The 23,257-nt window shown below is 54.7% G+C and overlaps 1 protein-coding gene across 1 annotated transcript; it reads left to right on the top strand.

The window, feature by feature from the left end:
* FOXN4 (forkhead box N4) lies at positions 1 to 23,257 on the top strand. The gene is made up of 10 exons (XM_058531633.1): positions 1 to 52; positions 869 to 957; positions 12,960 to 13,105; positions 15,125 to 15,249; positions 15,349 to 15,456; positions 15,771 to 15,898; positions 16,505 to 16,601; positions 17,616 to 17,823; positions 19,937 to 20,329; positions 21,432 to 23,257. Exons 2-10 carry the CDS (start codon positions 872 to 874, stop codon positions 21,689 to 21,691), a joined length of 1,551 nt encoding a protein of 516 aa, XP_058387616.1. The 5' UTR covers positions 1 to 52; positions 869 to 871; the 3' UTR covers positions 21,692 to 23,257.

A 23,257-nucleotide genomic window follows, 5' to 3' on the forward strand; every position in this document is an offset into this window, starting at 1 on the left:
CCCGCCCGCCCCAGGAGCGCCTGCAGCGGCGGCCGGCGAGGATCGGCTCCAGGTACCGCCTTGCAGGGTCGGCTTTGCTCCCTCCGCCCGGGCAGCGCCCTGCATTGCATTTCCAGGGTGGAGACCCGGGGCAGGGGCTGCGGGGGCTGCCTGGCTCTGCTCCCCTTTTCTCCTTCTCAGGAATCCTTGCATGACTTTGGGGGCGGATCTGAGCGTCTTTGGTGGGTTTGTGTGTTCATTTCAGGCTTGGAGTTTGAGAAACTTAGGAAAGTTTTTTTTTTTTTAAGGCTGTTTGTATGTGGCGGGGGTGGAGTAGGGGGTCGGATTGGTTTTCCAGCAAGGGCATGTGGCATTTCTGAAGGCATTTCTAGGGTGGGAGCCCTGCAGGGATTATTCCCTTTGCAAGTGGGAATTTGGCTCTCCCCAGAGAAACATCCATGACACGTCAAGCCATCCTTTTTTGTTTATTTTTTATTTTCAAAGTGATCATAACTGAGCTGCGGTTGAAGCGATAAGGCTTGGAAGGAAATCTGGTTTTTCTGATTCCCATTTTGCGAGTCCACATTTTCCAGGAGTTGACATTTGGATTCTAGAGTCTTCCTCTGCTCTTCCCTCATTAATTCGAAAGAACCTGGAATTTCATTCCATTCTCTTTATTTGCTTCTAAAACTCTGTAGAATTGCCCTGGGAAAGTGACCTGTGACGCCTAGGAATCCTCTAGTACTTTTTTTTTTTCTTTTTCTCTTTTTAAAAAAAGTGTTGTTAGTTGTTTGAGCTCCATCCTTGTGAATTGTGGGAAAATGGTGGGTTTCTGTCCTGCCCATCGTGGCTGATGGTAGCTTTGTTTTCTGCTTCTCTTTTCCCCAAGGAGATGATAGAAAGTGACATCCCATCCACGATGTCAGGAATTATCCGCAACTCAGGGCAAAACCACCACCCCTCCCCACAGGAATACAGGTGAGGGTTCAGCAATAACAAACCGTGTATTTTTTAATCGTTTAAAGTGTTTATGTGCTGTTTATGGTTTCTGAAGCTGCCCCGGGGCTGTTGTTAAATTAAATTCTGTGATTTTGCAGGAAAGCTAGAAGGTCTTGATTTCAAAGTTGGTCTCTCTGAGGGTATGGGGGACTTGAGGCCTGGACAGTGGGACCACTAAATGCCTCCCATCTTTTGTCCCCTCCAAGAGAGGTCCCCTCCTGCGTTAGCGACTGGGCGTCCTGGTGAATGTGAAGATGACAATAGCGGCCATTGCTTCCCCTCCAGTGGCCCTAATGGGTCCAGGAAATGCCCCCCCAAAAGCTTTCTGGGGGAGAATTGGCTTCCATTCTTCTTGGATGTTGGAAAATTTATGAGTTAGAACTCCTGAGTTCTTAGCCTGGCTGTGTGACTTTCAGCAAGTCCCTTGCCTTCTCTGGGCCTCATTTCCCCATCAGTTAAATGATGCTCTTGAATTAGATGATCTTAAAGTCTCTTCTAGGTCTCACGTGTTTGAAGAATAAATTAGATGGAGACTGAGGCCAAAATAAATTATTTCTTGAGACAGGATGAAATGAAATACAAGTGAGTTGGGGGTGGGGAGAGCCCTTCATGTTTTTGTCTTCAAACCTCAGAGCTGGAAAGGCCCCTAGGGAGTCAACTAGTCCAGTCTCCTTCTTTTACAGATGGGGAAACTGAGGCCAAGAAAGGAGAAAGGGCTTGTCCAAGGTCACACAGCAAACAGGAGAGAGGAAAAGAAAAAGGACAGACCTGCAGTCCCCTCCCAGCCTCTCTTCATTGAGTCAGGGAGGTCTGACCTGGTTCCCAGGGCCCCACCCCCAAGGCAAGGACCGTGTCCATGAGTTGAGGGTGCACAGCCCAGATTACGGAGTGCGGACAGACGGGGGCTGGCTTGAGAAGAGCAGGCTGTCACCTCGGATCAGCCATGTTTACCCAGGGGCTGTCTGGCCCCCCGGGGCCACCGCCACTCAGCAGCGGTGCCTTCTGGGGCAGACCGCAGCCCCCAATTAGAGGAGCCAGCTTCCCTAGGGCTGTCGGCCTGGAGGCTGCCTTCTGAGAGCCCAACGAGGCTACAGATTCAAACAGATATTTGCCGAGAGCCTGTGTGTGTGGAGCAGGGACACCACATGTGGGCCGGGCATGTGGCAGTTTGTAAGCACCTACTGTATGCCACCCTCCCTCTCCCCATCACTCACCTCAGCCTGGGAGGCTGCTCTGAGGAGCCCCATTGTAGAGGTGGGAAACTGAGGCTCAAAGAGGCTTTTCCCAAGATCACACCACCGGAGACCTCCGGGCTTCCTTCCAGTGCTGAAAGGGTTTATATCATGGCAAGTGGAGTGGGGGGCGGCATAAGGGTGAGGATTTTAGGCTTTGGAGTCAGGTATAATCCCAGCTACTATGGCCATGTGAAGTTCTCTGAGCCACAGTTTACTCATCCAAAAAATGGGGATAGAAATTGTGCCCGCTGCATGGAGTTGTTATGAAGATGAAATAAGAATTTCTGATTCTACCACTTGCCAAGTGCATGATCCTGGGCACTTTCCCCTCCGAACCTTCTCTGTACAGCGGGGGGGAATAAAAGCTGCCTCGCAAGGGTCAGATGCAATATCTACAACAGTATCCGGCACCCAGCAGGCACTCAATGTATCCAGAGTGAATGTCCTTCTGCCCTCCCAGCTGGAAGCCTGTGAGAGAGCTGGGCCAGCTGGAAGAGCCCAAAACCAAAGATTCTTATTGTTGCCTAAGGCACCCCATTAGAGCACCAGAGGCAGGGCGTCATGTGGTTAGGGCGGCTGCTCTGGAGTCCGTGTATGCAGGTTCAAAGTCCAGCTTTGGACAGGTCACGTGACTTGCCTCGGTTTCCTGATCTTTAAAATGGGGACAATGAGAGCCCCTCCCCGTGTGGTTGCTCAGAGGACTAAGTCAATAAAGCTTGAAGAGCAGGAGACGCAGAACCACTAGTTGCTGTTGTTCTTACTTAGTTACATGCACGAGTCCAGCTTTCTTCAAGAGCGGACCTTCTGCAATGCAGGGCTTTGGGGGTAGGATGTGGAGGATCGTGGTGGGGGGAAGCCCTGAATCCAGATGCCCATGTATGGCCTTACTGCCCAACAGGGGCTCCCGCTAGCCCCATGCCCTGGGGTCTCGGCCCCACGCGTGTTGGCCAGCCCAGCTCACAAACTGTCTGGGGCCTTCAGCAGCTGCCTCTTTCCAGAAGCAAGGGCAAGGCAGGCAGGGAGCATCCTCAGGGGCCTGGCAATGCCCACACAGCTCACTGACCAGCCGGCAGGGGTGGGGCAGGGCACAGGGAGGAGAAGTAGACCTGCATCAGCACTGGATCCAGTGTTGCCCGGGCACCTGGCCTGGCACAAACCTTTCCTATTGGCACAGATTCAGGGCTGTTGCTTGTGTTAAACAGCTAGCATATCCAGAAGGCAGAATAACAAAATAATAATAATAATAATGATGATGATAATAGCAGCTGGTGGTTTCTTAACCCTTTACTGCTTGTCTGTCCTGTGCCGTAACCATGCCCTGAGAGTAGCACTCTTGTGCCCATTTGTCAGATAAGGAAACCGAGGCTCAGCCAGATTAAATGGCTTAACAAGATGACGCAGCTAGTTACGGGTAAAGCGGGGACTTGAACCTGAGGCTGTCGCATCCAGAGGGTATCGTGGCCACCACCCCGGCACCCCACTGGTGAAGAGCACAGGTGCTGGGACAGAACAAGTTGCTCCACCCCCTTACAGCTGTGTGACCCTGGACAAGTCCTCGCCCCTCTCTGTGCCTCAGTTTCTTCATCTGTGAAATGCAGCAAGGAGAGAACCCGATTCGCAGGCGGCTGGGAGGATTCTGTGGCTCCATCTAGAAAAGGCGCTGAGCCGGGCCTGGGACAGAGCACTTTCTCGTGGAGGAGGGGGGAGCTCTTACGGTTATGCAGGGCCTCCCCCGCCCCTTCCAAGCACTGATTTTTCTCCCCAAATAATAGCCCAGGGGAAGTTTATGGGCTTCTCCTTTGCCCTCCCATGTCTCCAGAGAACCACTCCAAGGACCACTCGGGCGGCTGGTCCAGCCTGGGTCCAGCCCCCATGCAGCCTTCCACACGGCCGCCTGCCCCTCCATCCCCAGGGGCCGGTTTGGCCGTTAACTCTCAATGGCCGTGTGCGGGAGGGAGGGGGTGGAAAGCAGCTGGAGGTGGCTGCCCTGTCCCCGGGGAGCTGTCAGGAGTCGGTGGCCAGGCCTAGACAGCAAATTGGCAGCAGCTTCCCCGCCCGCCGACGCTGAGGCCAGGGGCCAGGGGGTGGGGGCAGCCCTGACCTCCCAGGCAACGGCAAACAGCTCATGCTCCACATGGGTGAGCCGGTTTCCCCTTAGCTCAAAGGCCGGGAGGGAAATCCACTCTTTGAGATGCTGAGAAAGAGAGTTATTAAGCACCTACTGTGTGCCAGGTACCTGCTAAGCTCCTTAGCAAGTGCACCATCCCGCTTCATCTTTATAGTAAGATCTGTGAGACAGGTGCGGGCATTAGCCCACCTTACAGAGCAGGACACTGTGGCCCAGACACACGCCTTGCCCAAAGGCACACATTCAGGGAGAGGCAGAACTGCAGATTCTAACCACCTGCCCTAACTTTTGGAACTTATTCTGGAGGTCAGGTCCAACAACCTCCTTTTACAGACTGGGAAACTGAGGCCGGGAGAGGTGAGAGAAGGCACCTTCTCCCAGGGCCACGCTGCTCAGTGGTTGTCCTTACAGATCTTTGTGCCAGACCCTCCTCTAAGAAATGAGGTGACCTTGGGCAAAACCCTTTCTCTCTCTGGACAGTGGTTGTCTCTTCTGGGAACCACAGCGCCCGGCACACAGTAGATACTTAATAAATATTCATCGGGTGGATGGATGGTTGGATAAATATCACACGAGTAATAATACATCCACAGACATGCAGGAGGGCTTCACGAAGCTCAAGCAATGACAAAATCCTGCTGTGTGGACCAGGGTAGGCAGACACCACCTGCCTTTCCTCTGAAGCCCCCCGCTGAGCTGCGTGTGGGGGTTTCACCCCATATCAGTGTGGCTCCGCCCATAAGTTGTAACCTCCTCGCAGGGGGGAGGGGGGCTCCATCTGTCAGGGGCGGTGACCATCCCCACATCCTTACACCCCTCACCCTCGGGCTGGCCAGAACAGCTCCTCAGGCTACCCTGCAGGCAAGGAAGAGAGGTGGCTTTCCTGGGGCCAGCCCTCCTTTGGGGTCTTGCCGTTCCACCCCCCGGCAACACGTGCACACACACACCCACACGCGTGCATGCGCACGCGCACACACACACACATCAAGTCCCAAGCCAAGTCTTAGAAAGGAAAGATTCTCTTTTCCAAATTCCTAATCACATCATTTCACATTACACTCATTTTTGGCCCACTTGGGAATTTCTGAGCTTGCAAAGTTATATTTGATTTTCTTTTTCCTGTAAACGGTTACAAAAGATATGTTAGCTAAATAAACACCTCCGTGAAATGCTTAATCCCTTTTGTGTCAAAGTTGGATTGGAAACAAGAACAGTTTGTGGTGACGTAACAGTCTCTTACTAACCACACCTCCAGAAGGCAGCTGAAACCTCCTTGTTGTAATCAGAGTGGAAGTGACATCCCAGGTGGGGCCAGATGTGCCTCTGCACTGCTGGGATGGTGATCTGATCCCCTAGAGACAATATTTGCTGGGCAGACCCCTCCAAGTGACCGTGAAAGCAAGAGGAGAGAACCTCTCCTGCTGGGTGCCAGGCTCTGTCCTACAGGTTGTCTGAGCTTATCCTCACAGCTGCCCTCTGTGGTGGTAATTGTTACTATTATTCCATTTTACAGATGGGAAAACTGAGGCACAGAGAGGTGAAGTGACTTGCCCAGGGTCACACAGCTACCAAGGGGTTGACATGACATTTGAACCCCAAATGGATGTTCCTTCCACTGCACAATTGCTGTATCAACTCTAAGGAACCCCGAGATAGGACATAAAGGGTTAAATGCGGGCTCCAGACTTCAGCTCTGTAGGCAAAGATCCCCACAGAAACCATCATCTATCCACCAATATGCGTGGCCCTGTGCAGGCTCCTGCTAAGCTCCTTAGCAAGTGCACCACCACATTTCGCCTTTACAGCAGCAAAGGACAGAGGCTGTGGGGTCCAGTTCACCTCGGTGGACAAATATTTGTCAGACGAAAGAATGAAGACCTACGCTGGTCCCTCTGGGTCTGTAATCAGGTGTAAGACCGAGTCATCCTGTCCTCCAGGAGCTTAGCGTCTAGAAGGCAGGGTGTGTCAGAACAGACCCGAGAGAAATTAATGGGTGATCTTGGGAGTCTATGCTGTGTGTAGACACTAACGGCATAATCATTTCAGGGGAAGAAAGACTGGGAGACGCTGGACTGGTCTGGGAGGGCTTCCTGGGGGGAGGTGGTGTCTAAGCTGGGCAGGAAATGGATAGAGATTGGGGAATGCAAGATATGTTGGAGCTGGGCTAGGCTGGGGGATCCTTCCTCCCTCTCCTACTCCAGCAGGTGTATAATAAATGCTCACAGGGTGCCAGGCCCTGGGCTGGGTGCTGACCAAAATAGACAGCCTCCCAGTCCTTGCCCTCCTAGAGTGCAAAGACTGGAAACACGTGTAAATGAATACCTCATTGCAAAATGCTAAATGTTCTGCAGACAAACACACAAAGGACCATGAGGGTTGGGTGGCCAGGAAGGGTCTCTCAGAGGAGGGAACATTTAGGCTGAGACCAGAAGCATGAGAGAGAGCCAGCCGTGAATGAGTGTGTGGAACAGCATTCCCGGCAGAGGGAACAACATGTGCAAAGAGAACTTAGAATGTTTGAGGAACTGAAAGATGGACAGGTTTGCTAGAGCAGAGGGGATGGGAGAGAAGGGGGCAGGAGGGGAGGGGAAGGAGATGGCCAAGGGCCGGATCATTGCAAGGAGCTGGACTCTTACTCCCCTGATGGGTTTTAGGACAGTGACTGGTACGTACGTTCCTTTTATAATTTTATTTATTTATTTATTTATTTTCCCCCCAAAGCCCCAGTACATAGTTGTATGTCATAGCTGCACATCCTTCTAGTTGCTGTATGTGGGACGCGGCCTCAGCATGGCCGGAGAAGCGGTGAGTCGGTGCACGCCCGGGATCCGAACCCGGGCCGCCAGCAGCGGAGCGCGCGCACCCAACCGCCAAGCCACGGGGCCGACCCCGTACGTTCCTTTTAAAAGGTCATGCTGACTGCTGGGTGTTACAGCCACCCATTCCACAGATACTTGTCTAGCACTTGAGCCAAACACTGTACTGCACCCGTCCTGTGGTTTATCTACCCTGCACCAAGAGGCAGGCCCTGTTATCACCTCTATTCCGACACAAGGAAACTGAGGCTCAAAGGCACTAAGTCACCTGCCCAAGGAGCCCGTTAGGAGTGGAGCCGGCCCTGGAATCCAGGTGTCCCTTGCCCCACCGTCCAGGGCCCCGCTCGCTGGCGCACCTTCCATCCCACCAGCAACACGGCTGGTGAATTAAGGGCGTCGTTCATCAGCGTTGGTCGGGTTGGTCCCCCGGCCGGTGTAGGATGGCAGCCATGGCCTCTAGTGGTGTATTGCTTTGCCCAGGGCCACCACAGGGGCCCCTGACCGTGGCCCTGTCCCCATGGAGGCACCTGGCAGATCCTTCTAAAACCAGTATGATGATGGTTTGCCCTTCCTGCTCACGGCTTGATTTATTTCAGCCAGACTGGCAGAGCATCCGAGCGAAGAGGCTGCAGCGTGGGTGCTTTAAATCCCAGCTCTTTCACTGAAGCACTGTGCAGCTGAAGGGGCATCACTTCCCCTCTCTGGGCCTCGTCCCCTCTGTGAAACGGCTATGACAAGTGGCCTGTCGGGAGATGAGGCAGGTGCAGACCTAAGAGGGCCGGCAGGAAAGCAGGCATGCCACGGGGCAGATCTCCCTTTGCGTTCCTTGATTAATTAGAAAGTGATCTCCTGGGAGAGAGGGAGTTTTGTCTGCTCGGCAGAACAGGGCCTGGCACGTGGGAGCTCAGGCAACGCTTGTGGAATGAAGCAGCTGCTTACACCCTGTGAGATGGGTACAGGCGTTAGCACCCCACTTTACAGATGAGCAAACTGAGCCTCAGAAGCAGCTGACTGCAGACAAGTCTCACAGCTACTAAGTGGCTAGGTGGGATTCAAAGGCAGCCTGGCTGATCCCGGAGCCTGAAGTCCTGACCACCGCACTGAAATGCCAAGAGAGAGCAATGGGGGGGTGCCCCGTGGCCCTGGCTCCCCAGCTGAGATGGGCTCAGAATGTGGCATTTGCGGGGGCCTGGGCCTTCTGAGGAGCCCAGAGCAAAACTCACAAGGACACAAGTAACACACAGAAGGTGATAGGCACAGAGTGGGCACTCGGCCCTGGTGGCCGGATTGTTACACTGATGAGAGTAGTATTCTCGTGTTGATTCTCCCAGAGTACCACCTTGCTCCTAACTAGGGTCTGCTCCCTCCCGGACACTCCATGCTCCGACCCCTTCAAAATGGAGCCGTGCCTTCAGCATCCCCAGACTTCCTAGCAGAGGTGGGCTGCCCACCTTAGTGGTCCCCCACCCTGCGTGGCCCTGCAGCTTGTATCCCAGTGGCAGCCCCACAGAGATGGAAGGGGCTCAACCTCCTTGTGTTCCAGATGGGAAGTCAAGGCCAGGGGAGGCTCAGGCGGGATGCTGCTGAGGCAAGTCCCCTGGCTGGGCCTCACCTTTCCTATCTGTGAAAGGGGTGATGATGCCCCCTAGGGGTGTGTGTGTTGAATAAGGAGAAGATGGATGTGGCCCAGCTTTGAAGAAAAAGAAGGGCCCCCTGTGCGGGGTGGGAGCTGTCGGTGAACCACTGAATTCAGAAGGGGACCGTGGAGCGCCAGAGAGGGCTTTTCATTTTCTTTTTGCCCAAAAAGCTCTCCACTCACTAATGAGGACCTCCTGTTGGTGATCAACCCCACTTGGTTTGAGAAGGATGCACTGTCAGGGGTCACCCTTAGGACCCCTGAACTAGGAGTTTAACCTGCTCTCTCAGCAGAAGACTAGATGTTTCACCTGCTCTGATGCTTACATGAACTGCTATCATATTCTCATCAGCAGCACCTTGAGGCAGGTGCTATTATGATTCCCATTTTATACATGGGGAAACTGAGGCCCAGGGCAGGAGACGGTCGCACCCTCAGGAAGAGTCGAGGCCCAGGGCCGCCTGCCTTGGGGCTCCTGCCTGCTCCTACCCACTGTGCTCCTCTGCCTCCTAGAGCCCTGGAGCCTGGGGGCCCTGCGGGAACCTCTCCTCTGTCACCACCGCTTCATAGACGGGAAACTGAGGCCTGGGCAGGGAGCTTCCCGAGAGGAGAGAACTTTGGAAATGCGACCAGGGGGTTCACCTGCAGCTGCTCCCACGACTTACAGGGTCTTTGCATCGAAAGGGACCTCGGAGGGACCTGGGCTCCTCTTTCACTCAATAGGGGCCTGACAGTTCATCCCTCGGCTCCTGCTTGGCTGCTCCCAGGACGGAGAGCTCACTACTTTGCGAGTCACCTTGGGACACGGCTCCCATTTTTACAGAGCCCTTCCCTGTAACTTCCTCGCTGGTGGGGCAATCTTTTATAATGAAACATACCAAAACTCAAGATTCCATGAAATCAGCTCCTGAAATTTCCCAACTTAGATCAAATTTCCAGTTGTTTTAAGGTAATGTAAAAACACCACAGATTTTTCCATCAACATTAAAAAGAAGGTTCCAGACTGCTGTGGCCTGGTAGAACTTTCCACAATGATGGAAATGTTCCACACCTGCACTGTCCAATATGGCAGCCACTGGCTATGAGGAACCACTGAGCACTCGCGATACGGCTGGTGTGACGCAGAAACCGAATCTGTAACTTTATTTAATTTTAATGAATTTAAATTAAATTTAAATAGCTGCATGTGGCTAGTGCTACTTATTGTATAGCACAGTGCTAGGATTTTGTAGAATTCAGCACATTTCTTCACCCATTCCTCGGAGGGCAGGGAAACAGCACAGTAGGGCTGTAACGGACCCAGTCTCTGGCTGGGGACCCTAGACAGGCCTGTTTCCCCCTGGCCTCAGTGTCCCCATCTGGTAAATGGGAAGATGGTAACGATAATATCACCGGCCTGCTCAGGCTCTTGTGAGGATGACACGAGATCCATCTTGTCACCCACTCTAGCTCAGGGCCGGGCACATATCTAGGGCTCACCCACCACAAGCTGTGTCCACAAATTAAATAAAGTTAAGCGGGCCCTTCTGCCCCTGCCTGGCCCCAGGGAGTGGGGGTGGGGCATCTGGAAAGCTGGTCTGTTTGCTCATTTGTCTAATCCACGAGGACTTACAGAGCACCCACTGTGTGCCTGGCCCTGTGCTGGCCCCAGGGGTACAGCTCCTCCCTCAGGGTGTGAGGTCCCCACTTCAGTGTCAGGGTCTCCTGGGGCCACCTGCACCCAGCAGTGGACTCATCCCTGTCCTGGCCTCCTCCCTGCCAAACGTGGGGCTGCAGTCGGCCGCTGCTCCTCACATGAGTGGGGGGCAGGAATGGGGGGCAGGCGGGGCTCAGAAACAGCAGGAAAAAGTAATAATAAACCAGTCAGGGGAGGCCCATGTACACAGCCCCTCCTGTGCACTCTGCCTCGTGCTAGGCAGGTACAAGTGTGACCCTCGCTCTGCGGGCAACCAGGTCTGGAGCACTTGAGTGACAGCTGAGGGTCTCAGTTTCCCTATCTGTACAGTGGAGATAGCAGGTAGCCCAGGGTCTGGCATGGGAGAAGTGCTCAATAAATGGAAGTCGCCAGTGGGAGCAGCTGCAGAGGCTGGTCTGTGCGACCCCAGAGCCCAAAGCTTCGAGGTACTTCCAGTCCTCTGAGGGCCTGGCTAATATTACCCTTAACATTAATATTGGTATTAACATTGACGACAGCGAAGTCAGACACTCCTCTGAGTCTCTACCTGCAATAACACATTTAATCCTCACCACACTCTATGAGCTAGGAACCATTATCATCCCCATGTGCAGATGAAAAACTGAGGCCCAGAGAGGTTAAGTCAGTGGCCCAAGGGCACACAGGTAAGTCGAAACCAGGATTAGAACCCAGAGCCCAAGCTCTTAACCACGACGTGGACTGCCTATCAGATTCACCCGCCGCCTGAGATTCTGCTCCATGATGGCGCCCAGGAATCTGGTTTGTTTACAAGCCCCACCACCACTCAGGGGGCTCTAGTGGGCCCCCTGCCCTGAGAAACCAGCCAGCAGAGGCTCACCTCCACTCCTCCCTATAGCCCCAGCACCAGGCAGAGTGACAAGGGTGCTGGGGAGCTACAGCAGGTTACTGAGCAGGAGTGGGACTCACAGCACCAGGCGCTGGGAGGTTGGCCGGCCATGGGGTGAGGAGGGGTGGGTGGGGGCCGTCCAGGTACCCGTGACTGCAGGTGGCACACCAGGCCCTGCCCCTCGGCCTCACTCCGTGCTCTCCTTGGGCCTGAGGGAACAGATGGCATCACCCAGGCCTGGACCACGGCTGTCGCTCGGCCAGATGAGTTACAAGTGGGCCGAAGCGGCGGCAGCATGGAGACCCAGGACAATGGGTGCCACGTGCCACAGGGGCAACAGTCGTTTGTCACACAATGGGCCATGGGGGGACAGCAGCCGGGCCAACTGCTACCACTGACATGGGCTGGCCGAGTTTTCAAATCATTTCCAGGCCCTGTTTTCCCACGAGGCAGCCAATCCCCGGGACAGCCGGGCAGTCACCTGATGCCAGCTTGGTGGCTGAGGGCCCAGGCCTGGCGACAACTGAGCAGTGGTGGCCATGGCAACGCTGACCGTGGCCCTAAAAGGGAAGGAAAGAGAGCAGGAGAGATGGGACGGAGGGGGAAGAGAGACGGGGAGAGAGAGACGGGGAGAGAGAGACGGGGAGAGGGGACAGCAGCTTGAGGTGGCCACTCAGACGGCAGGAGGAGGGCAGAGGCTAGGGCCCCGCTGGATCCGCCGTCAGATGCACAGGAAACCAGAGGCTGCATTCGTCCTCTCTCTCGCCCCTTCCATGAGGCCCCGAGACCCCGAGTTTTGAAACTTGGACCTTAGAATTTGGACCATGGACCTCTGGGCCACAAACCAGAACGCCCCGGCCTGTGGGATGGCAGATGCAGTGGGGTCTGGCGTGGGCTCCTGGCCGGTCTGCAGCCACGTTGTAACAAGAGGCTGCTGTGGGGCCCAGGGCCCTCAGAGCCATGTGGAGAGCTGACTTCAGGGGGCCAGGGAGTCATGGTGACCCCAAATCGGGGTCCCTGTCTGGTATCCTTGATGGGCAGCCTTTGTCCCCCCCGTGGAATGTGATGTCTCTGCTCATGAATGTGCTGAGGGGTGGTGGGCGTGGGTCCTATCTGGAGCCCCAGGGGCTGCCTGGGGTCGTGGCGAAGGGCTAGGGCTTCAGGCCACACTGCCTGGGCTCCAGACCCACCACTTCCTGCTCTGTGTGTCCTTGGGCAAGTGGCTCAGCGCTCTGAGCCTCAGTTTCCCCATCTGTAAACAGGGAATAATAATACTACCTGCCTCCTGGGGTGACTGGGAGTGTTAACTGGGTTAATTCCTGTGAAGACTTCACAGGGTGCCTGGCACACAGTAAATGCTCCACAAACATCAGGGTTGATTATTCTGGGTGGGCTAAGTGAGCTGTGTGAAATGAGCGAGTGAAGGATGATCTGAGGATGAGCAATTTGGCTGCCAAATGGGGATCCTGGAACCAGACTCCCATGTGCAGCCCTGGGGAGGGGCAGATTGGAGGGCGAGGGTGGCCTGGGGAGGTGAGGGGCAAAGGGGGTGATTCCAGGGGTAGGGGAGCCCCCTAGGAGCTGGACTGAGCTCCCCGCCCGAGCCCCTGCCCCTCCCTGCAGGCTCCTGGCCACCACCGGCGAGGATGACCTTCCTGGGGACCTGCAGTCACTGTCGTGGCTCACGGCCGTGGACGTGCCACGGCTGCAGCAGATGGCGAGTGCCCGCGTGGACCTGGGCAGCCTCGGTGTGCCACACCCACACCCAGGTAGGCTCAGGGGCAAGATGGGGCAGTGTGAGGGTGGCAGGGGAGGGGCGACGTCCAGCACTGCCCCCTACCCGCTGTGTGGCCGTGGCCAGGTCATTCTGTCTCTGTCTCTCTCTGGGCCTGTTTCTGCATCCGTTAATGTGACTAATTCTACCTTCCTCCAAGGGATGTGGTTCATTCATCTGCTCACCACTGTGTGCCAGGCCCTGTGTGAACTCAGGTTTCAGTGAAGAACAGACAGACCTGCCCCTACCCTGGGACACCCTGAACATCTAGAGCAGTCAGCAAACTACGGCCCGAGGGCCAGATACAGCCTGGGGCCTGTATGTGTACAGCGTTTGTGTTCAGAATGGTTTTTACATTTGTGAAGGGTTGTAAAAAAAACAAAGATGACAGAGACCACGTGGCTGGCAAAGCCTAAAATATTTGGCATCTGGCCCTTTACAGAAGTTTACTGACCCCTGATCTAGAGATTCAAAGAGAGAATACGTGGAAAGTGCCAAGCACAGGGCCAGTACACAGTAGGTGCTCAATAAACAGCAGCTAGTTGCAGTTATAGCAAGTGGATTAAATGCCTAGAGACACAGAAAGCATTGAAGAAAAACAATCAACAAAAATAGTCATCGCAGTACATTAAAAGTACCAGTGGTTGAAAAATTAGTGTCTAGGAACATTTCTTTCATTGGACAAACTGTTCTTGGTCAAAGCATCTATAGCAGAGGTTAGCAAACTTTTCTGTAAAGGGACAGGTAGGAAATAATTGAGCCGATGCAGTCTCTTTTGAAACTACTCGGCCACTGCAGTGCAAAACCAGGCACAGACAATATGTAAACGCATAGATGTGGCTGTGTGCCCATACAGCTTTATTTACAGAAACGGGCCGTGGGCCAGATTTGGCCAGCTGGCCATAGTTTATCAACCTCTGATCTAGAACCCCCAGGGGACAGCTGTGTGAATTTGGACCCGTGCTTTCCCCTCAGACCTGTTTCTTCATCTGTGATAAAACGATAAAAGAACTGCCCTCATGAGGTGTTGTGAGCATTCAATGCAGAAAGCACCCTGCACACAGTAGGTGTTCAATAAATGATAACTGTGAAATAAGGAAGCTGCCTCCTTCTCCACTGAGTCACTGCACACCTCCTGTGTGCCTGTCACTATGCTGGGGGTTTGGAGCACTGAGTCACATAAGATGCTGCCCCAGTTGTCAGGGAGCTGAGGGTCTGGTCAGAGAGGACAAGGCAAACAGACAAGGCACAAACGATGAACCCAGGTGGCAGCCAGAACTCAGAAGAGAGCTGAGGGACCCAAAAGGTTTCTTGGACAAGAGGGCCCCAGGGCAGGCTCATCTTGTAGGTCAACTTTGCTGGATTGGAGGTGGCTCCCTAAAATCAGCCTCGTGCAGGGACAATCTGTGATAGAGAATCTGTGACAGCAACGTCTGTCACAGGCCCAGCACTGGATGGGGTGTGTGTGTACATTTGCTATCCTGAGCTAGTCCTCGGCAGAGGAGCAGGGCTTGGCAAAGGGGAGACGAGGCACAAAGGCATTTGGACCTAAGCCTAGAGGCTCTGGGGAACAAGGCATGTCTTTGAGGAGGAGAGGTGAACAATGACTCCGTGTTCTAGCTTCATGAGGGACAGGGACCAAAGTACTAATTAGATCATCACGATGATTTATTAGTGACTCCTATTTATTGAGATATTATCACGTGCCGAGCAGTGTGCTAAGCACTTTACAGACATATCCCATCTAACCCTCACAAGAACTTCATAGGTAGGTAATATCAGCAGCCCCACTGTACAGATGGGGAAACTGAGGATGGCTCAAGGTTACACAGCTGGTAGGAACCCACTCTCCACCACGACACCGCAGGGAGGTGACGTGCCAAGCACCTACTATGCGCCTGGCGCCTATGGTGGGGAATGTTCCATTCTCTGGAGGTGCCCAGGGACTGGGCTGTCCCCGCCTGCGGCCACTGTTCCTCCAGCCCAGCGGCATCTCTGTGCTTCCCTCTTGCAGGTGCCTTGGCTGGGGCAGCGGACCTGCACGTGGGAGCCACCCCAGGTCCCCTGCTCCACGGCCCGGCTGGCATGGCCCCCCAAGGTGTGCTGGGTTTGGGACCCACGGCCAGCCACGGAGCCAACGTAAGTGCCATCACACGAGTCAGGAGCAAGAGGGGTGTCCCCGAGGCTGGGGTGCCCCCCACCCTGACCCTCTGTCTCCTCCTCTCCTGGCCCCAGCAGATGAGCCAGTTCCCTGTGGGGGGACAGCCCTCATCTGGTCTGCAGGACCCGCCACAGCTGTACTCTCCCACCTCCCAACAGTTCCTGCGCCCCCCAGGCACCCAGCAGGTACCGGGGGCTCAGAGGGACCCAGGACTCAGAGGCAGACAGCCCTGGCTTGGGCTGGCCAGGGACCTCTCTGAGCCTCAGTTTACTCACCTGGAACATGGCCATAACATTCCCCACCATACCCACGGCATGGGGTCGTATACTCAGTCTCCCCACACCCTGCAGTGGGAGGAGACTAGGTTGTCTCCTGGGGTTGTAAACCCCGCATCTGGCTTTCGGAGTCGGGGCTGGGGTGGGGTTATTGTGAGTGACTCACGCTCTGTCTCACCTTCTCTCTCTCTCTGCCACCTTCCCCTGTCCTTGCCTGTGGGAAGTACCCTCCCGTGGGCCTGTATGGCCCCCCGTTTGGGGCACGGCCTCCCTACCCCCAGCCCCGCACAGCCGTGCATTCATCTCAGGAACTGCACCCCAAACACTACCCCAAGCCCATCTACTCATACAGGTGAGGTCGGGGCGAGCGGGCCGTGGGGGCTCGGGGAGGAGGCGAGGGCGGCCCTCAGGGCGTCTCAGACAGCCAGGTGTGGTGGCCCAGACTCCCAACCGGGAGGTGTGGGGAGGGGGGAGCCCCCAGGGGGGCCTGGTCTCAGGAAGGAGCATCACGTGGTCTGTGGAGCCCCAGGGTTGAGCAGCCACTCCAGACACTGAGCCCAGTGCCCCACTCCGTCACTCACGAGCTGTGAGGCCTTGGGAAAGTGGCTTGGCCCCTCTGAGCCTAAGTTCCCTCTGATAAGAAAAAGTCATCAAAACGATAGTATCGTGTACCTCACGGGAGTCTGGGAGAGGGAAGCAGCCCAGGGAGAGTCTACAGGCCCATGGGAGTTCATTATGGGGAGGGGATAAAGACAAGCTTTCTCAAGTCAGTCCCAAGGGCTGAGTTCAGGGTCAAGGAGAAGGGCGGGGCCATGGAAAGGTATCCAGCACTAACACTGTGAGTATGCAGACGCTGGTACCTGTAGGGTCAACCAGGGCAGGCTTCCTGGCAGAGGGGACCTTGGGCTGTCAGCCTGAGATGCCTTCACGCCGGGCCCGCCCCACCTTCTGCCTCCAGCTGTCTGATCGCCATGGCCCTGAAGAACAGCAAGACGGGCAGCCTACCTGTGAGCGAGATCTACAGCTTCATGAAGGAGCACTTCCCCTACTTCAAGGTGAGGGGCCCCCAGCCCAGGGGAGGGGCGCTGGAGCTGCTCTGGCCTCTCCCTGGCACTGCCAGAGCCCAGGACTGGCTCCAGGCCAAACTGGGCCATCCTTTTGGGTCCCCAGTTATGTCCATAGACACCTTCACATGTGCCTCACACAGATAAGGGCAAAGAAACTCAGAAAGGGGGCATTTGAGCTGGGCTCTGACAGATGAAGAGGAGTTCACCAGGCATCCTGGGGGCAAAAGGTAGAAAGGCCAACCCAGTTATTCAACACAGACTATGTAAAACATAATAATCCAAAACACAGACCTGGTGAGAGCCTTTGCCTCTCTGAGCCTCAGTTTCCTCATCTGTACGATGGGGAGAATAATACCCAGCTGTCAAGGTTAGCGAGGCTTCTGTATGTAAAGGGACTGGCAGCTCCTGGCACACGGTTGGCCATTAGTAATGTTATCCTTGTTGGCATCAAAGCAAAAAAAAAGGAGCAGGAGGTGAGAGGGTACCAAGCTTTGGGGTCCCTGGCCTGGATGGTGTCCTTAGCAGAAATACTGCAGCACTGTGTGTGTGTGTGTGTGTGTGTGTGTGTGTGTGTGTGTCTAAGGTATCAGGTGCAGTGTAATATCTGGTTAGATAATAATAAAGTAAAAGGGCATTTAACAATGATTGGCATTTAATACACGTGACCCGTTATCCATGTTTTAGCATCATCTCACTTGCTTACTCCCTGAGTGGAGGAGAAGGAGTGGAAGACCCTACAGCCCTGGGCCTCGTCCTCGTATAGTAACTGTTGGCTGGAGCTAAAGTGCAGCCACCCCTTTAAGGAGGGCCTGGGCCCTTCAGTTTGCCACAGTCCCCACCACTCTCTCTTGTCTTCCCACCTCGAGGTCGAGTGTTGGACACTGTGATGTTACCCCCGCCACCATTGCGTCCCGCCCCCCTGAGTTTGTGATCCCCCTGGAGAGGAAGGGTTTATGGGGAGGCGTCTGAAGGGGTCTGCTGTGTGCCCACGTCTCCCCACAGACGGCTCCCGATGGCTGGAAGAACTCGGTCCGGCACAACCTGTCGCTGAACAAGTGCTTTGAGAAGGTGGAGAACAAGATGGGCGGCTCGTCGCGCAAGGGCTGCCTGTGGGCCCTGAACCTGGCCCGCATCGACAAGATGGAGGAGGAGATGCACAAGTGGAAGAGGAAGGACCTGGCCGCTATCCACCGGAGCATGGCCAACCCGGGTGAGGCCCGGGCCCGCGCCAACATGCACCGCACAGCCACGATGGCGGGGCACGGGCGCGCACCCGGTGAACCCCCCTCCCTCCCTCCTGTGAAACACAGCCCCCACTCCTCCCTAGTGGCTGGGCCTGGTCAGAAACACAGGAAAAGCTGGGAATCTCACTAGCAAACCCTGGTTTCTCACACAGAAATGCTGAACTGAACAACCACGCGATCGCACTGCTTTCTTACCTTTCCCACCACACTGGCAGAGATTTTAAAAAATAATAAAATGATAACACCCAGTGTAGGCTAGGAAGTGGAGAAATAGGCCCCTTTGTATACAATTGGTGGGGATGTAACTTGTTCAAGTTTTCCAGCGCAAAGGAATATACCAAAACCCTGCAAACTGTACCCGTTTATTGGTCCCGTTATTCTACTTCTGGCAGTTTATGCTGAGGAAATCAAAGATTTGAGCAAAAGGTTTATGAAGAGTTATCCATCACAAAATTATTTCTAAGAGTAAAAAACTGAAAGCAGTCTATACATCCCACAATAGGGGATTAAATAGACATAATGTCATACTATCCCAGTATTAGAAAAATATTTTTGGAATATAAAGAAATGTTCCTAATACAACAAGTGAAAAGACAGGTTATGAATTAATATACACCACATGATCACGTTTTAAAAAGCATCTCTGTCCACACCCATTTATATATATGTATGTATGTGTTTTATATGTATACACGTGTGTATATGTATATACATATATAACACATATATACATGTACGTAAATAACTATATATATATATAGAGAGACAGAGAAACAGAGAGAGAGAGAGAAACTGGAAGAAATATACCAAAATCTTTACTGTAAATGGAGAAACCACTGATAACTGTTCTATTCCTCACATATTTCTGTATTTTCCAAATCTTCTACCCTGTTCATGAATCACTTTTATAATTAGAAAAAAAATATTGCCTCTGCTTATTTAAAAAAATTAAGAGATGTGAAGGGGAGGGCATACCAGGGACATAGGAATGGAGAATGTGAAATGGACTGTGTGGCCCTGTGGACACCACCATGCTTAAGATTCAGGCATGAAGGGGGATGGGAGTACAGCTCAGAGATGAACAATTCGATAAGTGGGCAGAAGGACCACAGCAGGGCCCAACAGGCTCTCAACTGGGGGGACCACATGACGCCCACCCCACAGAGAGCCCTGGGGGCTGGCTTGAGACCCAGGGCCAGGCCTGACACACATTTAGCGTGAGATCTTGGGCAGGCCATTTCACCTTCTAGATTCTAAGTGTCCTTGTTTCTAAAATGAGTGTAACCCACATAGACCTTGGGACCGTAGTGGTCCAGTCTCAAAACTGTGTTACATTCAATGAGACGCAAGGCAACAACCAAAAATAATTTAAGAGTAATTTCAGTCTCGTTTCTATCCAAGGGCATTAAGGAAATTCAATTTTTAACCCACAGTAACACTTCTTAATGCCTCTTTAGTAGTGGGGAGCAGCTAGGACCCCTTGCACGTTAAATTCTGTCCCAGTCTCACGAGATCTGCAGCCCCTGACACAGCTCCCTCTTGCAGGGCTGTTCTGAGGTTCAAGGGCAGCCCTACAGTTACAGTATAGTCACATGTCACTTAATGGTGGGGATATGTTCTGAGAAATGCCCTGTTCGGCGATTTCATCGTTGTGTGCACATCTTAGTGTGTACTTACACAAATCTAGATGGTATAGCCTACTACACACCTGGGCTATATGGTACTAACCTTACGGGACCACCCTCACATATGCAGTCCATCATTGTCCAAAATGTTGTTATGTGGTGCATGACTGTGCTGTCCTATAAGGCACTGTCCCAATGAGAGGAACTAATGTTATTAGCTGAAGCTCCTCTCCTTCCCCAAAGCCCCTACACAACTTGTGATTTCATTACATTTCCACAACAACCCTGTGCAGAGTGTATGATGCTATTTCATAGATGAAGAGATTGAGGTTCAGAGAGTCCAAGAGGCTTGCTAAGGTCACACAGGTGATAATGCTGGGATTTGAGCCCAGGCCTGGTTGGGGCCCTGGAACTGCAGGGTGGCTTCTGAGTGACCTCTCCCACTTGCCTGCAGAGGAGCTAGACAAGCTGATCTCAGACCGGCCGGAAAGCTGCCGACGCCCTGGCAAACCGGGGGAGCCTGAGGCCCCTGTGCTGACCCATGCCACCACGGTGGCCATGGCCCACGGCTGCCTGGCTGTCTCCCGGCTCCCGCCCCAGCCACTGATGACCCTGTCCCTGCAGTCAGGCCCCCTGCACCACCACGTCCAGCCCCAAGCACAGCTCGCCCCAGACTCTCCTGCCCCAGCCCAGACCCCACCCCTGCATGCCCTGCCGGCCCTGAGCCCCAGCCCTCGCCCGCACCCCACCGTGGGAAGGGGTCCCGTGGACTTCATCAACATCAGCACCGACATGAACACCGAGGTGGACGCCCTGGATCCCAGCATCATGGACTTCGCTCTGCAGGGTGAGGCTGGAGGAACAGGGCGACGGGAAGGGGGAGGGAGAGGGGGAGAGAGACGCCGGGGGCCAGAAAGACAGGGGAGCGTAAGGGAGAGGAGGACTGTGCATTTCCCCCACAGCTCATGCCTTCAACCACCAAAAATAGCGAATCACACCAAGCATTTAATGAGCACCTACTGCATACCAGGCTCCATGCCAAGCACTTCATAGGCATCATCTCATCTCACCCTGCAACAGTCCTCTGAGGCCACTGCCGTTTCATGTTCCCATTCTGACCATGAGGAAACTGAGGCAAAGAGAAGGGAAGTCACTGGCCTGGGGTGACCCAGCTAGTAAGTGGCAGAGCCAGGATTTCAACCCAGGTCTGTCTGACCCCAAACATTCAGTTGGTAACAGCGTCCACTTGCACGTGCCCACCTCATGCCAGGCCACGCTCTGACCCGCGGCCTGTCACACGGTCAGTCTCAATACACGGGGAGGGAAGGAGGGAGGAAGGGAAGGAAGGAGGGAAGGAGGGAAGGAGAGAGGGAGGAAGGAAGGGAGGAAGGGAGGAAGGAACAAGGGAAGTTCGAGTTTCAGTGAAGCTCCTGATTCAGTCACCAACACTGGTGTACCTACTGTGTGCCAGCCAGAGGCCGAGACATCCTCTGCCCTCAGGAGTTCCCTGTCTGGCGAGGGAACTGGACTAGTTAGCAGGTTAGTCAGTCAGCAAGTTAGTAAGTTAGTTATAGCTGTGAGATGGGTGTGTTGACCCTCCCTGCCTCCCCCCGGATTGTTGGTAATTAATTTGCCATGAGGAAAGGGAGATCATTGTCCCTCTGGCTTTGACCTTGATGTGCCCCTTAATGAGGGCTAAGTGCTTTCCACACATCCTTGGTTCATCCCTGGGTGCCTTCTCTGATCATCTCTATTTCATTCCAACGATCCAACGAGACGGAAGTGACATTCCAAGGACACCCAGCGGGAGGGGAGGGCCGGGGCTGGCTCTGTGGCTCCTCCAGCACGCGACCTTCAATCCCACCCGTGGTCCTTGCCTCTTCCCTAAGACAGGGACTGCGCCTGTCTGACCAGAAGCCGGCTCACCCAGATGCTTCTGTCTTGGATAGGGAGCCTCTGGGACGAGATGAAGGACGAGGGCTTCAGCCTGGACACGCTGGGGGCCTTCGGAGACTCCCCACTCGGCTGTGAGCTGGGGGCCTCTGGCCTGACCCCCGTCTCTGGTGGCAGCAGCCAGTGCATCCCAGACTTGCAGGTAACGGGTCTCTACGCCACGTACTCCACTCCGGACAGCGTGGCCGCGTCAGCTGCCGCCTCCTCCTCCCAGTACCTGGGCGCCCCGGGGAACAAGCCCATAGCCCTGCTTTGAGCTGACGGCCTCGCCGGCCCCGGAGCCTGGGCCCGGGCTGACCGAGCCGGCTGTTCTGGAAGAAAGGCCCCTCACCCCCCCACAGGCCCCTGAACCTGCCGTGGGGCTGCCGGCTGGACAGAGGAGCAGTTCCTCTTGGCACCCCCTGGCCCTCTCACACCTCCGCAGGAGGCCTCCCCAAGTAAGAAGGGCAGAGGAGAGTGGACACGCACCCCGGCCTCCCCCACTGCCCCCTGAGACCCCAGAGGTGAGGTCTGGCCGGGCTGAGCACAAGGTGCCTCCAGCCTGCTTCCCCGCTGGGCCCCTCACGGACCTGCCGCCCGCTTGGGGACGCACTGCTGAGCCACGGAAACGCCCTGGCAGAGGCTCTGTAACTGATTCTTCTGGGACACAGCATCCGCCTCAGCCTCCGGCCGACAGGCCCCGAGGCCGGGAGCGGAGCCCGCAGACTGTCGACCTCCTCCTGGACCCGGGAGGCTGCACTCGGCACTGCGCGCCCGCGCCGCCGGCCTGCAGGCGCGCTCCTCCTGTAGCCTGTAGTTAGAACTTCACAGCGCAGATCCCTGGGCCGTGCTGGGCACGGGGGCCCCGTGCACGCGTATCTATATTTATTGGAACCCGTCCACACCACCTCTTCAAACCAGCCCGCCGGGAATGCGACTCCCTGGTCCCGCCCCGCGTCCCGGCAATCCTCACGCCTCAGTTATCTGTGCGTCACATCTCCAACTGGCTCTTAATCCCTCTGCAGCCTTGGGCTGCTGTTTAGAACAAACAAGTATTTGGATACTACGAAATTTCCTTTTTTAAAATTAGAGACCAGATATTTTTCTAACTGTTCTTGCCACGTGCCCCTGAGAGGGGAGGTGCCACAGTTTGGGGTTCAGGGAGCTTCCTAAGGGCGAATCGGGACGGGCTTACGGGGAATGGTGGGGGCTTTTTGTACTGGAATTTGAGACACCCGCGACGGGAAGAAAGCAAACTGAACCACGGAAGCTGGACCCACGTAGCGAGTAGGGCTGGCGAAGCTGCAACACGGAGTATTTATTGGCCCATTTCATTGCCCGATGACCGTTTTTATGTTTTTTTCTCTCATTGCCAATTACTGACTTTCCAAGTGGCAGGTTCTGCAGACAGCTGGGTTGGGAGGGAGTCGGGGGAGAGAGAAGGCAGATAGGGCCTTCCAGCTCAGTCGAGACTGAGCACCTGCAGCAGCGGCTGGCACCACCATCCCCTCTTCACCAGCTGGATGCTTGGCCCCTGTGTCTGGGAGTTCCCCAACCCAGAGCCAGAATTTTCCGATTAATCAACAGGTCAGTCAGCCACCTGGGAGGCCGGGTGTTTAGGCCTGTCTTGAAGGCCCATCTTTAAGCCCTTCTCAGTTCTGGAACTTTCCACCCAGCATCCACCATCTTTAGACGCAGCCTGGAGCTGCTCAGCTGCTTTGTGCGACGTGACCCCCGACGGGCTCAGACGTTTGCGTTGTTGTTAATGCAGACCCCGCACTCGGGCGACCCCAAGGCTATGTAAGCGTAGTGTGGAATAACTGTCTTCTGTCAATAAAGGCTG

The sequence above is a fragment of the Diceros bicornis genome, chromosome 35 (genome assembly GCF_020826845.1).
Source record: "Diceros bicornis minor isolate mBicDic1 chromosome 35, mDicBic1.mat.cur, whole genome shotgun sequence".
Classification (NCBI taxonomy): Eukaryota; Metazoa; Chordata; class Mammalia; order Perissodactyla; family Rhinocerotidae; genus Diceros; species Diceros bicornis.